We start from the raw sequence: 16,899 nt of genomic DNA, 5'->3' as shown, positions 1-16,899 counted from the left end.
AGGAATCTTTTGCCCAAAGTGGAGCTCAAATCCACAACCCTATGATCAAGAGCTTCCTGTTCTACTGACTGAGCTCAGGATGCTGCCCACGTTTCAGCACCTAGATTGCCTGTGTAATTCAGATCACTGTGTGCTATGGACACTGAACAGGATCCAGGTGAGAAGCCTGGTGCCCATCAGATGTCACTGGGCTTCATCAGCATTTGAGGCCAGTTCTAAAGGATGGTGACAGTTGTAGTTAATCTGGAGAGCTGAAGGATCTCTGCCCCTTTGTTCTGATGGAGTGAGAGAAATCCAGTTTCTTTCCTGATCCATACTCAGCTGCACTCAAGTGCCCTTGCAGAAAAGAGGGCTGACTTCCCCCTGCCAACTCTTCCATTGTCCCCACATCAACATTTTTTCAGTCCAGTAAGTCTCCACACCAGAGCTGGCTCCAGTTCCCACTCTTGCTCCAAACTGGCTCCAAATGCTGCTGCATCCACAACAGTCAGCGTTGGAGTTGCTGTTAAAATTAGTGTTTGAAATATTAGTATTTGTTCATCATGTTTATATCCCGCCTTTCCCCAAGGAGCTCAAGGGGGCACATGTGGTTTTCTTTTTCCCCACTTTATCCTCACAAGAACCCTGCAAGGTGGGTTAGACTTGAGAGATTTGTGACTTTCACAGCCGAGCGGGGATTTGAACCGTGCTCTCCCAGGTCCTAGTCCAACACTCTAACCGCTACAGCACGCTGGCTCTTTAAAGATCTGTTGTTTCCCCATCACCAGGCAGCTGCCAATGCCAGTAGGGAGGGGGGAGTGAGATTTTGGTCCCCACCCTAATTCACAGCTCCCAAACTAGTAACTGAACTGAAATGTTTCAAAGTTCGCACTTCTAATTTTGTGATGCTGTTCTCCAACCCAAAAATGTGTATGTTTGGGGAAAGTGTGTATTAGTGAAGGTGACATGCAAAAACAGATTATGCCAGGGGAAATGACTTGCAAAAAGCCTGTGTATTGCACAAAAGTGTGCTCAAAATGGGTATCCTCAGAGAAATTATGCGTGAAAACATACATTTTTGTGCATTTTTTTTTTTTAAAAAAAGATCTCAAAACTGATGCAGAAATGAGCCAAACTGACTTTAAACTTGGGGGACATGAGAAACTGAAATGGAAAGGATTCAACCCACCACAAAAGCCCATCATATCAGTTAGGCACTTTTGGTCCTGTGGGTGGTACTCAGTCAAGTCCTATGCAGTGTAGACGCGTTGAAATTCATAGGCATGACAAATGTAGGTTAATTAATTTCAGTGGCTCTGCTCTGAGCAGAACATAATTGAATGCCATCTTTTGTAAAGATCAACTCTTGAGCTCTCCAGTCTGTTTCGTGTAGAAGTGCTCCACTCCTCGCTCTCACGACACGGGCAGGACTTTGATTTTCCTGTCCCCTAAACTTCACCCACACTCCCGGATTGCGCTAGTCAGTACACAGAGTTCTGCCTCCTCTTTTTCTTTATCCAATGCTGCCCTCTGCTGTCTCAGCTCAGCACTGTTGCCAAATGTAGCTTTTAACTTCTTCATTAACAGTTTGCCACCCTGTTTTCTGCCGTAGCCTGCTGTGTCTCAAAGCTTTGTTCAAATGCTTCCTAGCCCTTTTTCTACACATTTATCACGGCTGGCACTTCTCTTTATGTTGTGGAGCAACCACTGCACACCCTTCTCCTGTGCCTGGGACAAGGTTTTAGGAAAGTCGACCCCCCATTTTATCCTCACAACAGCCTTGCGAAGTCGGGCAGATTGGGAGAAACTGACAGGCCCCTGACCACCTAGCGATTTGAATCTGGGCCTCCCTATTCCTCATCCAGCACCCAAATCACCATGTACCACACTGACTTTCTATTTGAAAAAGCTTTTCGAGTTGGACTGGAGAGCAAACAATGTAAAACATGTTTTCTGAAAAGCAAGAAGCCTTTGAAATCTTGGGGGCTTCCGTGTCACAATTGTGGAAGCTATTGCCCTTCCTTACAGGCTAGAAAACTCCCAGTATTTGTTTTTTGCAACACTGTCACAACATAAAATAGAAACATCACCACCCGACCCCCCCATCTCCCCCCCACCTCTTTCCCTCTTTTCTTACTAATGTCTCAACAAATGAAACTGATTTGTAAAAATGTTACATGGGGGAGGGGGGAAATACGAGAAAAAGACATTGCACACACTTTTGTAAATAAAAAAATATTTAATAATATATATTTTTAAAAAAGACACTGTCACAACTTGCACTACAGGGGGTTGGACTAGATGACCCTTTTGTGTCCTTCCAACTCCACAGTGCTATGATTCTCTGCATGGCATGTTGACATAAGCAAATGGACAGATCTCTGTCCTATGGAGCTTACAGTTTAAACAGGGAGAACAATAGAATGGAGAACTAGCATGTCAGGAGGAGGGCGAGGCAACAGTTTTTCTCCCCAACATCTAGTTTCCTACACGCTAGAAATATATGTGCAGGAGCATTCTGTTGTTCATGCACTACCACCAATGGCACTACAGTCCAGCATCAGTTTGAACATGTGGCAAGCTCAGTTTCTACAAGGGATGCAGAAGGTGTGGCCTCCTTGACCTTGCTGGTTTCCCAATACTCCTGAACATCGGCTGTGGCAGATGGGAGACCAGCAGCATTGCAAGGGGCCACATGGACTCCCCAGTGTACGGTGCTCATCCTTTGAGTTTGATTTTAAATATTTTGACACGGAAAAGTATCTTGCGCCCCATCATTTCCAAAGGGCGTTCCCCTCCCCTTTTCTATTTCATTGCTGTCTTAGTCCCTAGAGCCATGTTGCAGTAGAAAACCAAGGAAATTAAATGAGTAACAACATGGTTGAAAGCACTTCATTTATCAATTATGCATCTAATTCTGAAGTCAAAGGTTGCGTTATTCTTGTTTTTTGTTAAAGAGGCACATAAAATAAGTCTCTTTAATTATGCTCTTTCCTTAAAAGTTCTCCAACATCCTTGCAGCCAGAGCTGCTTTATAAATGATGCCTGATGGAACTGGAACGGAACAAAAATTAACGATCTTGTTTCCAGGCCTTTGGCGGGGATTGTTTTGACTGAACTGTACCAGGGAGGGTCATTGAGTTCCCAAAGAGTTTAATTAACACCTGATCCCTTTTCATGTGGATTAGTAATTTTCTTATTGTATTAACAGCTTCATAATTGATTTACACTTTACTCCCAGTTAATTCAACTTTTAGTTCAAAGCCATATTTTTGTATTCAGTTTTATATGTTCAGCGTGCAAGGGAGAGAAATCTGCTGATTAAATCTTGAACTTTGATCATTAAAAAAACCCCTCACACTTTGAAATTTATATTTTATAATATATGTCCCTTGAACTCACTCAGATTGTTCAAAATATATGAAATCTGAATATTGGTCTGTCATGCAAAACGTATTTCTGTTCTTTGCTATTAGCAGGGATAATAAAATGTCTTCGTCTATTTTTAAAAGGCTCCCCTGTATATTGATTCCTGCTCCCCCCCTTCTTTTTTGTGAAAACAATTTTGAGATGCAGTGTGTCTGGGCATTGTGCTTGTTATAGAGTGAAAATCTTTCCTGTTCATTTCTCCTTATAATCCCAAGTTGTAGGGGATCAATTTCGGTCTGTTACCTACAAGGATGTGGACAGGCTGCTTGGACGAGTGAAACCAACCACCTGTCTCCTCATAAAAGTGATCCCGCAATAGGCTTTGTGGGGTGGTGAATTTTTGTGAGTGAGTCTTCCCAAACCCCCTTTAAAAAGCAGTCATTAAACCACTTCTTAAAAAACCCATCATTGGACCCAGCCATTTTCACCAATTATTACCCAATATCAGACCTTCCATTCCTGGACAAGGCGATTGAGTGGATGGTTGCCGAACAACTCCAGGAATGTCTGGAGGATGCAGATCATTTGGCTCCCTTCCAGTCAGAATTCAGGCCCAATCATGGGACTGAAACCACCTTGGTCATGCTGGTCAATGATCTCTGGCAGTCTAGTGACAGAGGTGAAAGCTGTTTCCTAGTTCTGCTGGATCTCTCAGCAGCCTTTGATACCATTAGTCATGGTATCTTTCTGGACCATTGGGGTGTGTGTGTTAGGAGCTGGGGCCACTGTTATACAGTGGTTCCACTCCTTCCTCCTGGGCCATGACCAGAAAGTGGTGATGGGGGATGAGTGTTCAGACCCCTGGGCTTTCACTTGTGGGGTGCCTCAGGGTTCTGTCCTCTCCCCCATGTTTTTTAACATCTATATGAAGTTGCTGGGAGAGATCATCAGGGGGTTTGGGCTTGGTGTTCACCAGTTTGCGGATGATACCCAGCTCTACTTCTCCTTTAAATTAGAACCAGTGAAGGCAGTGAATGTCCTGTGTGAGTGCTCTCCTTCAGAATTCATTTTCAGCCTTGGAATAGATTTTTGTTGGTCTGTCTGAACAGGACACAATTCTGCAATGAAGGCAGCAAACAAGAGCAGTATTCTGAAACTGACTGTTAAAAGCAGTTCGAGTAGGGTATTTTCCTCACACAGGGCCCTACCTCTAGGCAGAGTGAGGCAACTGCCTCAAGCAGCATATATTGGGGGACAGTGTTCCCCTAAGCTACCCTGCTGCCCTCAGGTGCCGTGCAGAATGATATATCATGGTCGCTGTGGCAGTACCTGTCAACTGCCTCAGTCTAGCTGGCTTCTGTATGAGGAATGGGGGGAAGGTGCCATCTTGTAATTTGCCTCAGGCAGCAAAATGCCTTGGGCTGGCCCTACTCCCTCATAACATTTTTATTTTGATAACAAGCAGAACCCACACTTTTTTTTGTTGAGACTCTCACTGAGTATGTGTACCTATCAAGATGTCCATTTCCGCTTGCATTTCAGGGTCTGGGAACAGACGAAGACACGCTCATTGAGATAATCTGTTCACGGACAAACCCGGAGCTGCACGCAATCAACAGAGCCTACAGGGAAAGTAAGTTGACCAGGAGGGCTGTATGGTGTGGATCTGTCCTTAGATAAATTGCCCTCAGAATGATTTGAGGATTGACCTGATGATACCTTGATTGATGGGTCCAGCGACACCAAGCGTTTTGTGGTAATAGGTTCAGAAGCTCATTTGCAGTCAGGGAGGTCCCAGGGTAAGTACTCAGGGCATGTGAGGCCACTGCCTTGCTGAAGCTAAGTGTCTGGTCAGTTCCTGGATGGGTGACCTCCTGGGAACCAGATGTATGCTGCCTTAGGTTCCATGACAGAAGAAATGTACGGTATAAATGTCAGAAAACAGAGGAGGGGTAACTTATTTTTCAGGCCTAAAAGTGAGGTGTAAAATGTCCCAAAGTATTTCAGTTTTCACACCAGATGCAGTGGTAGGGAAAGAGTGCCTAATTTGCTGGGCCATTCTTAGATCTCATGAAAGTCCTTCCTTGTTTTAACGAAGCAAGAGTTAGGAGGAGGTGAGATTGTGCAAAGCTGGTGGTGGCTGCATTAATTGGCTTTTAAAATAAATATTTATGTGATGATGTTGCTTCATAATGAGTAGTGCTTGGGGCTTTTAATGTCTTGGAAAATGGGTGGGGCACAAGTGAGTTGATGAAAGTTCTGTAGGCCATTGCTTCTTTAGTTGGAAGGACTGTGAACCCCACACAGTTCTAGGTTCAGGAGGGTCCTGTGGAGATGGGGAGTCCGGGGGGTGGTGGACACAAGAAGCCACTGGAAGGGACAGAGAGGGATATGTGCTACAGAAGCATGAATATTTGATCACAGGATGCCCTCTTCAGTTTCTGAGACCTTCACAGACACTTTTGCTAGACTCTTGATTTCTGTTTCATACAAAGACTGACTTCCACATAGGGCCAAATTCTGCACTGGGATCTAGGATGAAGAAAACATGCACATGGGTCTTAAGCTCAGCTTTTCCTTTTAACAACTTGGCTTGAGCTTCCAGAGGTTAAGTAACTGGGACTTGCTTCTGAGTGGATCTGGACAGGATTGCTCTGCCACTTAGAAACAACAAAAGCAACCAAGGGTTTGGGCTCTTATTCTGCTTAGCAAGTCTCAGTCCCTTAGAAAAAGGAAAAAGAATGATCTCTTTGAAAACAATTGGAAAACAGAAATGAAAAGTCTGGGTCAGTCATCGTGATGAACCTTTTCTGTCATTGTAAAAACAAGCCTATGTGGGCACCCAGCTTGCATGATCTGTCACAGCTTGATTCTACTTTAACAAACCGCAGTTGGGACAAGCTCCAGTTTCCAGAGTTCGTATGTAATGAGTTACTGTGGTCTGAAAGCAGAGGTTTTGCAGTTTATTCCTATTCTGTGTGAAGGAGGGGAGGGCAAGAATTTCTGGTTTAATTTTTGAGCTGTAGTTTCCTCTTTTGTCTGAACTCAGGAAACTTTTCTTCTAACTGTGGACAGCTAAAAAACTAGGATCGGGCTTGTTTTTGTAACAGCAGATCATGATTTTTCATTATGGCTGAACTGGGCTTCAGAAATGTTAGTAATAGAGCCTGCTTAACCAGTCTTCCTTGATTTCTTTTTTTTAGTGTACAAGACAGAATTGGAAAAAGATATCATCTCAGATACATCTGGTGATTTCCGCAAGTTGATGGTGGCTTTAGCCAAGGTAAGACTCTTCTGGTCCAGCTCCCTTTTTCCGCTGGTTATTTTAACTTAACTGTTTGCTTCAAGTCATGGTAAGAACTCAATGTTTTAGTTTGGCAGCACTTGCACTTTGGAACTCCCTGCCTATTGACATCTGACAGGCACCTTCACTGTACCTTTTTCAGCACCTGCTAAAAACATTTTTGTTTAGACAAGCCTGTCCAGAGTGGTGGTGTCTGTGGTGTTGTTGTATGTTTTAATCTGTTTTTAGCTTATCACTGATTTTAGTTATTTTTTGAATGTTTTAAATAGCTGCTTTTAAATGTCTTCATTGAAAATTGTACTGTTTTATGAACCAACCCGGACCCTGCAATCACCATCCAAGTCCCTTCTTCATGGGCCTCCTCTGCAAGAGGTCTGGAGAGTAACAAGCTGAGAACGGGCCTTTTCTGTGGTGGCTCCCCACTTGTGGAATTATTTCCCCAGGGAGGCTTGCCTGGCACCTTCATTACCCATCGTTAGGTACCAAGCAAAAACATTCCTCTTCTCTCACGGCTTTGGCTAATTAAACAATCTATGGCCTTTTAAACTGTGAGGAGTGTATGTGTGTTATTGTTTCAGTAACAAACAAAAACAGTAACACACACCTCACTCAGTTTAAAAGGCCGTAGATTGTTTAATGAGCCAAAGGCCTGGGAGAAAAGGAATGTTTTTGCCTGGCACCTAAAGATATGTAATGTTATGTATTTTTATATTGTAAACCATCCTGTGATCCTTGGAGGAAGGGCAGTGTAGAATAATAATAATAATAATAATAATAATAATAATAATAATAATAATAATTATAATTATAATTATAATTATAATTATTATTATTATTACAAACTGCTTTGAGTTTTTTTCTTAGAATCCAATGGCATATGAATTTTATAACATAAATAAATAAAGGACTGTGGCCTAAATGTGTAAGGGATGCCACACAGAATTTGAAATTAGCTCTTACGGCCGGATCTTAAGGATCCACTTCACCCTTGAGAGCCAATAACCATAATGTCAACCCCCCGTGCCCCGCCCCAGTATGTGCTCTGAGAAAGAAGCTCCAGTGATTTGCAACAAATGGTACAAAAGCTGAAACACCTAAAATACAGATGCTCCCAAATGTCCGCAGCTCATAATTGGATATATCAAAGGCTGTAGTCCTCATGACTGTAAAGCTGTCCCCAGTCCATAAATCCAGGCAAGAGCGTTCGTAATATTCTGCATACTTCTCTTCTCAATGAATCCTGGAGCAAGAAGTGTTCAGTGGTTGTATATCTGAAACAGGTGTTTGTTTTTCTTCTTTAAAAGGGAAGGAGAAATGAGGATGCTTCCGTGGTTGATTACGAGCTGATTGATCAAGATGCCAGGGTAAGTAATGCTGAATACTGACCTCTTTTCACCTCGTATGAGGGCCTGTTGAAAAGCTGCCTCCGGCCTCCCCATGTGTGCAAAGTCTCAACTGTTCCACAGTATCTGAGCAGACAAATGCACTTCAACTGTACCAGCTCACAACATGCTCAGTCTGTCGCAATGCTCACGCGTTCCAGAAGTATTTGACCTGCTGTGACCCCTTGCCGATAACCAGGTTATAGACCAGGCTTCCTCAACCTCGGCCCTCCAGATGTTCTTGGCCTACAACTCCCATGATCCCTAGCTAGCAGGACCAGTGGTCAGGGATGATGGGAATTGTAGTCTGAAAACATCGGGAGGGCCGAGGTTGAGGAAGCCTGTTATCGATCCAAACCACCCCAGCAATATTCTCAATACAATAAAGTGAAACTATCCATAAGTGGGTGGGGTGCTTTGGAGGAAAAGTGCTGGGAGTCTTGTAACTCTGCTGCCATGGCAGTGGCCAGGTGTCTGACACAAAACTTTTTCATTCCAACTGCAGGACTTGTATGATGCTGGTGTGAAGAGAAAGGGAACGGACGTGCCCAAGTGGATCAACATCATGACTGAAAGGAGTGTCCCCCACCTCCAGAAAGGTAACATGCAACTCCAGGCCGCTCCAGAGGTGTGGGTGGGTGAAGCCCTCACCTGTTCAGGTCTGATGATGGAGGCTCCTTTTCACTTGCTTGTGGCTCTCTCTGCTGGCCAGACTGGAGGAGAAGCAGGGATTTGCTCCAGAACTGATCTTTGGTTTCATGATTGCACCCATAGCTCAGAGGGGGAACATATGCTTTGCATACAGATTAAGAACATACGAGAAGCCTGCTGGATCAGGCCAAAGGGGCCAATCTGGTCCAGCATCCTGTTCTCACAGAGGCCAACCAGATCCCTGTAAGAAACCTGCAAGCAGGATCTGAGCTCAAGAGTGATTCTCCCCTCCTGTGGTTTCAAACAACTGGTATTCAGAAGCATGACTGCTTCTGACGGTGGAGGCAGAGCATGTCCATCCTGGTTTGTAGTCTTCTCCTGCATGAATGGGTCCAATCTTCTTCAGTCATGGAGGCAGAGTATAGCTGTCATAGCTAGCAGCCATTTATAGCTCTATTCTCCACAAGTTCATCCAGTCCTCTCTCAGTTCCATCCCAGTTGGTGGCATAGCTGTCAACTTTTTCCTTTTTTAAAGGGAAATTCCCTTATTCCGAATATGATTCCTCGCAAGAAAAGGGAAAAGTTGACAGCTATGGTTGGTGGCCCTTGTTGCCTCCTGTGGGAGTGAGTTCCACAGTTTAATTCTGCGCTGCGTGACTTTCTCTTCTTTCTTCTGACCCTTCTGTTTCCATTGGCTAAACTTTGCAGTGTTTGAGAGGTACAAGAGCTACAGCCCTTACGATATGCTGGAGAGCATCAAGAAGGAAGTGAAAGGAGACCTGGAAAATGCCTTCGTTAATCTCGGTGAGTACATGGACAGAGGCAAGAGGAGTTGACTATCGCAAAGGATGTTGAGGAAGGTCAGGAGTTGGGTGCTTCTGGTTTGCCCTGGACAGAGGTGTCCCTAGGGTCCCTTGTGCCCTTGGCAAGGAGCTGTATTGGTGCCTCCACCCCCCAAAACATCTGAGGTTGCCTGGACAGGAGGAGTGCGCCTCCTCAGGGCTGGACAGGACACCCGTACCGCTCTCTGCCTGGAGGCTGCTCTGAGAACCCCTTTCCGTTCCCCTCCTCCAGCAGCTTTTTTAAAAAGGACTGGGAAAGGGAGGGAAGAGGAAAAATTCAGGCACTAATTCTTAAATAGTATGGGGGGGGGGTTGTGTGTATACCAGCTAGGGCTATTTTCTGTTAGGTTAGGAAATTAAGAGGAGCATGTTCATATCCATTAGTTAAATCAATGTTGATTGGCTGACACTGCAGTGTTTAAAAACTGGATATTATTAATTTTTTAGCAAAAGAATCCTTTTGACAGGAGGGAGCAGAAATGTGTTTGGCGGTGGGGGGGGGGCTATCTACTTTTAAACTTTTAATAGTTTGATTACAGGTGTGTATTTTAACCCCATGTCCATCTTTTTTCTCCACAGTCCAATGCATTCAGAACAAGCAGCTGTATTTTGCGGACCGATTGTACGACTCAATGAAGGTAAAATACCCGAACGCAGGTCAGGGGCACCCTCCTGTGCAATCACCATTGAGATTAATTCTGTTCATGAGCTCTCCTGCTCAGTGATCCTGTGTGCCTCCCACTCATCTGAGGGGATTTCTCTTGGAGCACCCCAGAGGCCTGTGTCCGCTTCCTGCACCAAATGTCCATAAAGTTGTTGTCATATCATTAAATCACTCCCAGAAACCATGCCTATTTTCAGTCTGGGTTCTGAGATGGGTCAGGAATCAAGTGGGGCTTGATCATTCCATTTGCAACTTAAGGGTTAATTCATTTGTCAGTAAGTATGGAAGTGTTGCTTAGCAACTAAGGCTGCATGATCCTTGGTGAAGATGCATATGCTCTGACTGTGTAGCTGTGAGAGAATTTCTCCCTGGATGTTAAGTTGAACCTAACCCTGCTTTTAACAAGGCCTGCCCTTAAAAAAGAAAAAAAAGCTCTGGTTTTTCCCTCTCCTCAAGTTATATGTTGCTTTTTTTCATTTTTCCTCAGTAAAGTGTTGTTAGGATTTCTTTTCTCTCTGGATTCCATCTGTGTTATTTTACTGACTGCTAACAATTCTCATCGCCCAAAAAATGCATTGCAAACAATCAAGTTTGATTTTAACAGCGAAGTTTAATTGTGGAAAATAATTGTGTTGTTTTTTTTCAGGGCAAAGGAACCCGAGACAAGGTCCTGATCAGGATTATGGTCTCCCGCAGTGAGGTGGACATGCTGAAAATTAAGAGTGAATTCAAGAGGAAATATGGGAAGTCCCTCTATTACTTCATCCAGGTAAGGGGCCATGTTGCAGCAGATCTCCTGTCAGTCACAGCAGAGCAGACAGTATCAGATCGCCCCATGGAGAGTGCAGTTGTGTTGAGCATGGGGCTGATAATGCCGAGGTTGCAGGTTTGATTCCTGTAAGGGACAGCTGCATATTCCTGCCTTGCAGGGGGTTGGACTAGATGATCCTTGGGTCCCTTCCAACTCTACGATTCCATGCTGGCCGTGTGGCGTGCTTCTGCTCAGGATCCCAGCCACTCCATTTCTCCCACTCCGCATTTCTCTCCCCCGCCCCAAGCCAGGCTTCTGTGACCACTGAGCATACTCAGTCTCCATTCTGCTGTTTTGGGTAATCCACCCCCACAAAACAGTTTTTCCCTTTTGTACATCGCAAGCCTTAGAATCCCTCCCCCACCCCAACTTGCTGGTATGCCCTGAAATTCTTGGCATGGTGCAAGAACACACACATGGGGAATTTTGAAAAACACAGCAGGACAATTTATGGCTGCCTGCATGGAGTGGCGCAGAACGGAAGCCTCCCTTCTTTCTTGTATCGTTTTGGGGGTTCTGATGATCCTGACAGTGAGAGTTTTGGCCTAATGTCTCTTTCCTTCTATTCCCCTTGCAGCAAGACACAAAGGGCGATTACCAGCGGGCACTCCTGAACCTGTGCGGAGGAGAAGATTGAAAACTGTGATGGGAATGGAAAGAGTTCCAGCCCCGAGATATGCTCCCCCCCCTTTTTTTACCCCGCTTCAGCCCTGATCTCCTTTGCAGAACTAGAGCCATTGGCACGATAGCCTTTGCTAACTCATCTTCCCTATCCTGTCTACTCCAGGCGGATGCTGCTGGTTGCTTTTGTATCATTCCCTCCCTTGGCTCAGGCTTTGCTTGGCTTTTACCCAAGTAGCTAATCTCAGCAGAAGTAATCAGGCCAAAGGAGTTAACATTCCAAAGAGAGGGAGAAGGAGAGGGAGGCAATCCTTACATGCGCAGTGGAAGATTCTGCCTCTTTTTGTGTGCAATGTTCTTGTTGGAAAGCCAAATAAAATGGAATTTTTACTTTAAGAAAAACACAGTGTGCTCTTGTGCATTCTTCCAGAGGAGGAAAGTGTCAGCTTCCTGGTGTAACAATAATTACCATGTGGGATTCAGACACTCCCCCTTCTGTGCATATTTAAAAAATTGCTTCACATCCCTCCCATTTGGTGTAGCCTCCCATCTCACAGCAACAGACAGTAAGACTGTTTGACAGTGGAATGGACAACCTTGGAAGGTGGTGGAGTCTCCGGCAGAAGTTTTTTGAACAGAGGTTGGGTGGCCATCTGTCAGGGATTCTTCAGCTGTGATTCCTTCATTGCAGGGGGTTGGACTAGATGACCCTTGGGTGTAATTTCCAACTCTGTGATTCTAAGGAACTAATCCAAACCACTCCTGCTTTGCTTTAGATGAAAGTTAATTTATGGTAGACTAGTGGGGAGTGCCTGGTGCTGCCCAGGAATTTGTAGAAACCCCAAAATACTATGTTTTTTAAATGGATGGTGAATTTATGAGTTTGGACTTGTCTGTGGAGTTTGGAACTGACAGGGTCAGTACTCCGGTGTGTCCTGTGTCTGAGAAGAAAAGGAGGGGGAGCAGAAGGAGGGGCTTGTCGCAGAGAAGTGACGCACAAAGTCTTTCTGTTTCCTCACTCAGTTTCACTTCTCGGTGAGCAGCAGAAGCTGCGTGTGTGCTCCTGGAGCACGGAAGAGAATGTCTGAAGTTTCGGACGGTTTTATTGCTTTGTAAATAAACGCTTCTAGAGATAAGAACTGAGCTGTCTTTGGACTTGATTTATCCCTCATCTCACACGGACGGGACCGCTGCAGCTCTGCTCCCCTGCCGCGTCAACTTCCAGCAGAGCGACGCAGGGAAGTGTGACTGGACGCAGGGGTTTGATTTATGCAAGAGGTTATGGACGTGTCGCGTTTCCTGACAAGTGTGAGAAGGGAGGAAACTACCAGCGTCGGTTTGCTGTAAATCTCCTGCCAGGAAAGGGCAGAAGGGAGATGCCGGAGAGCGGAGCCAAGAGCCAGAAGGAACGGCTGCTTCGGAGGTCCGGCTTGCTGGCAAACTAGTGAGTACGCTGAAGCCCCCGGGGAGGGAGGAAGATGGCTGCCGCACAGCAGGGCCATGAGAGCTTCAATATCCCCTTTGAAAGACTGAATGGGGCCAATTGGGAGGACTGGAGCAAGCGCATGTATTATTGGCTGGAGGGAAAGCAGCTGTGGGAATGCACGCAGGCCGATCCAGCCCAGGCCCCACCCAATCCATCAGCCGCAGAGGCAGAGAGGGCCGCAGCGGCGGCAAAGAAAGACAAGAAAGCAATGTCTCATGTGGTGATGGCGATCGAAGCATCACAGCTCCCTCATATTGATGGCTTGCATACCTGTCATCAGATTTGGTCTGCTCTGACTAGGATTCATCAGAGGACCACAGCTGGGGCAAAGATCCATGTGATACGCTCTCTGTTTGAGAAGAGGCTATCCCCAGGGGAATCGATAAGGGATCACATTGCTCAGGTGCTGACTATCTTCAGTAAGCTGCGTCAGCTCAATGTGCCCTTCCCAGATGAACTTAAGGCTTACACGCTTTTAAGCTCTTTGGACAGGAGTTATGAGAACTTGGTTCTCACGATGGAAACGATGCCCCCGCAGGATCTTACGATCGAATATATTAGCGGACGCTTGATTGACGAAGAATCAAAGAGGCAGAGGGCTGGGAAAGAGCCCGCAGGCTGCACCCCAAGAAGGAGTGGGGGGGCAGCAGCCAGGAGTGGCGAGGACTGTGTAAGAGCTTTTGTTTCCAAAAGCTGCTATCGGTGTGGAAGCAATACACATCTGGTCCGCAATTGTCCGCTAGAGGCGCAGGGTGGCAGCAAGGAGGCTGGCCGGCGTGGAATGTCAACAAAGCAGGTTCCCAGGGCAGGTTCCCAGCAACGACGTGGGAAAGCTGCAGGCGGGGAGAAAAACAAAGACAAGGCGTCTTATCACCACCTCACAGCTGCGCTAGCGTCTCTGAGAAAAGACAAGAGCCTTAGCCCGGGAGAGGCTGTCGCCTTGGCAACCGATGGGAGTGCAAGCATCGCCTTGGCATCTGTGGAAAACAACCAGAGACACTCTTTATCTCTCGTCATCGATTCAGGCGCCACGCATTGTTTAGTGACATCGTCTGGGCATTTGAGGAACTGCAAGACAGTTAAAACTGGACGTTATGTTACTTTAGCTGATGGGTCTCAAAGACCATTGACTGAAACTGGTCTTCTTTATTGCTCTTTCATAGACCATTGGATAGAAGCTTTTGTGGTACCAGAGCTTGCCCACTCTCTTCTAAGTGTGCCAGCCCTTATGGCTGCTGGGTTTGATGTTTTGTTTTCTAACAATGTGTGTTCCTTTTTCAGGAATGGGAAGAAGATCCACAGTGTTCAGAGAAGAGGCACGCTCTTTCTGATCGAGATGCCCATTGAAGATGGGGCTGGTGGGAAAATGGGGCTGGTGGAAAATGGGGCTAGTGGAGAGTCCATTGAAGATGCCCAAGGGCAGTGTGCCAATGTCCCACCACACCATGATTGCTTACACCTATGGCATCGCAGGTTTGGACATGCAGGGTGGTCATATGTGAAGAAGGCCACAGACAACACCATTGGGTGCAGGTTCAAGGCATGTGACAAATACCTAGATTGTCAAGCCTGTAAGCAATCAAAGGTTGTAACATGCTCATATCCCAGGTCTGAGAGGAAAACCAGTAAACCCTTTGAACTTGTTCATTCAGATTTGTCGGGACCCATGCCGACACCTTCGTTAGCTGGTTCTAAGTGGGTTTTGGTTCTGGTTGATGATTTTACAAAACATGCGTGGCTGTTTGCACTGAAACAGAAGTCAGAGGCAGCTGCACTGATCAGGGATTGGATCACAGCGGTAGAACTACAGTTCTCTACCAAAGTAGTGTCCTTTCAATCCGATCGTGGGGGGGAGTTTACAGGTTCTGCGCTGCAATCGTTCTTCAGGCAGAAGGGTATCAGTCATCGACTGACGGCCCCCCACTCTCCGCAACAAAATGGGGTTGCAGAGAGGAAGTTTCGCACGCTGCAGGAGTCAGCGAATGCTATGCTGGCAGACTCAGGTCTGCCACAGCGCTTTTGGGCCGAAAGTTTCCGAACGGCTTGTTTCCTGCAGAACAGAGTGTTCAATTCCAGTGTAGGGGACACACCGTACTTTCTGCTTCATCGGAAAAAGCCGAAGGTCCATTTTCTGCGCACTTTTGGATCTACAGCTTGGGTTCTGATTCCAAAGGCCATGCGCAGAAAAGGTGAGCCAAGATCCAGGAAAATGATCTTTGTGGGCTATGAGCCGGGTTCAAAAGCGTGGCGCTTCGCATACCCTGCTGGCAACCAGTCCAGGCTGCTTATTAGCGGCAGTGCTGAGTTTTGCGAGCAGAGTGGGTGGAAGCGGCTTCACGGAAATCCGGAAATCCTGGTAGAATCAGATGAGGAAGAGGAAGAGGGTGAGGCTGAACCTGTTGCTGATGAGCACAGTCCACAGCCACAGAGTCCAGAGCAGGGATCTCCAAGGGAGATGCTCCGTGTCTCTCCAAAAGGGAGTCCCAGGACCCCTCCACAGGTCTCTGTCAAGTCTGAGCCAAGGAGGGAACCATCCTCGCCAGCAGAACCAGCTGTTCGCCCTAAACGGCGCAGCAGGTCAGAGGGGGATGATTCTGACATAGAAGAAAGGAGGGTTGATCCAGGTGAATCAGGCGCAGTTCCAGAATTCACGCTGAGGAGGTCAGCAAGATCAACCAAAGGGAAGCCACCTGAAAGGTATGAAGCCACAAGTGTCTGGGTTGGTGTGGCTAGATGTGAACCTGAATCCTTTGAGGATGTTCAGAAGTTGCCTCGGGAAGAAGCCAGCAAATGGCATGAGGCGATGCAGAAGGAGATGAACTCTATGGAGTCTCTAGGAGTGTTCTCACTCACACAGCTGCCGGCTAACCAGCAAGCTGTAGGCTGCAGATGGGTTTACCGTCTTAAACCCACAGAAGCAGGAGAGCCACAGTACAAAGCGAGATTAGTGGCGCGTGGATTTACGCAGAAACGCGGGGTCCACTTCACAGAGGTCTATTCGCCAACCTCAAGGGCGAAGACTTTGAGAATGCTGTTGGCAGTAGCAGCACAGAGAGGTTGGAAGGTGAACCATTTTGACGTAGATGTCGCCTACCTGAACTCAGATCTCCAGGAGGAGTTGTACATGCGTCCTCCTCCAGGGTTCGAAGTCAGTGAACCAGGCGTCGTGTGGCGGTTGCACAAATCCATCTATGGGTTACGCCAATCTGCCAGGAATTGGAATATGTGCCTACATGAAGCCTTAGAAAAGCTAGGTTTTAAGAGATCTCTTGCAGACAGTTGTCTTTACATTAGAGATTCAGGCTTGCAACAGCAAGTGGCACAGGTGTTTGTTGATGACATCTTGTTGATGACAAGGACAAGTGAACAGGTGGAGAAGTTTGCTAAGGAGCTTGGTAAGCGGTTCAAGCTGAAGCAACTTGGAGATGTCAAGTCCTACCTAGGCGTAGAGATCGCAAGAGCAAGTGATGGAAGCTTTTTGCTTCGCCAGAAAGGTAAGATTGAGCAGTTGCTTGAGAAGTTCAGGATGTCTGATTGTGCAGGTGCCAGATCACCCATGGAGACAGGGTACGTGAAGGAGTGTCAGCAAGTAGAACGCGTGGTGTTCGAAAACACTGAACTCTTTCAGTCAGCTCTGGGTAGTCTGTTGTATCTGTCACAGTGGAGCAGACCAGACATAGCGTTTGCTGTCAATCTGCTCAGTAGAGAGGCTTCAAGTCCTAGTGTGCAGGCCTGGAATGGTGTTAAGCGGGTGCTACGTTACCTGCAAGATACCAAAGACTTTTGCCTC

The 16,899-nt window shown here is 46.4% G+C and overlaps 1 protein-coding gene across 3 annotated transcripts in view; it reads left to right on the top strand.

Moving 5' to 3' along the window:
- The window catches only part of ANXA2 (annexin A2), a 34,307-nt gene extending 22,282 nt beyond the window's left edge, over positions 1-12,025 (top strand). For all 3 annotated transcript variants that reach the window (XM_083586925.1, XM_083586924.1, XM_083586926.1), the window contains exons 6-13: positions 4,891-4,981; positions 6,552-6,631; positions 7,957-8,016; positions 8,540-8,633; positions 9,394-9,489; positions 10,107-10,165; positions 10,838-10,960; positions 11,580-12,025. In XM_083586925.1, the coding sequence (XP_083443051.1) occupies positions 4,891-4,981; positions 6,552-6,631; positions 7,957-8,016; positions 8,540-8,633; positions 9,394-9,489; positions 10,107-10,165; positions 10,838-10,960; positions 11,580-11,639 (663 nt within the window). In that variant the 3' untranslated portion in view covers positions 11,640-12,025. The remainder of the gene's footprint in view (positions 1-4,890; positions 4,982-6,551; positions 6,632-7,956; positions 8,017-8,539; positions 8,634-9,393; positions 9,490-10,106; positions 10,166-10,837; positions 10,961-11,579) is intronic.
- The last annotated feature ends 4,874 nt before the right edge of the window (positions 12,026-16,899 follow it).

The sequence above is a fragment of the Podarcis filfolensis genome, assembly GCF_964270895.1.
Source record: "Podarcis filfolensis genome assembly, chromosome: 14".
NCBI lineage: Eukaryota > Metazoa > Chordata > Lepidosauria > Squamata > Lacertidae > Podarcis > Podarcis filfolensis.
The sequence above is the reverse complement of the archived record's forward strand: the minus strand, read 5'-3'. Positions and strand labels throughout refer to the sequence as shown.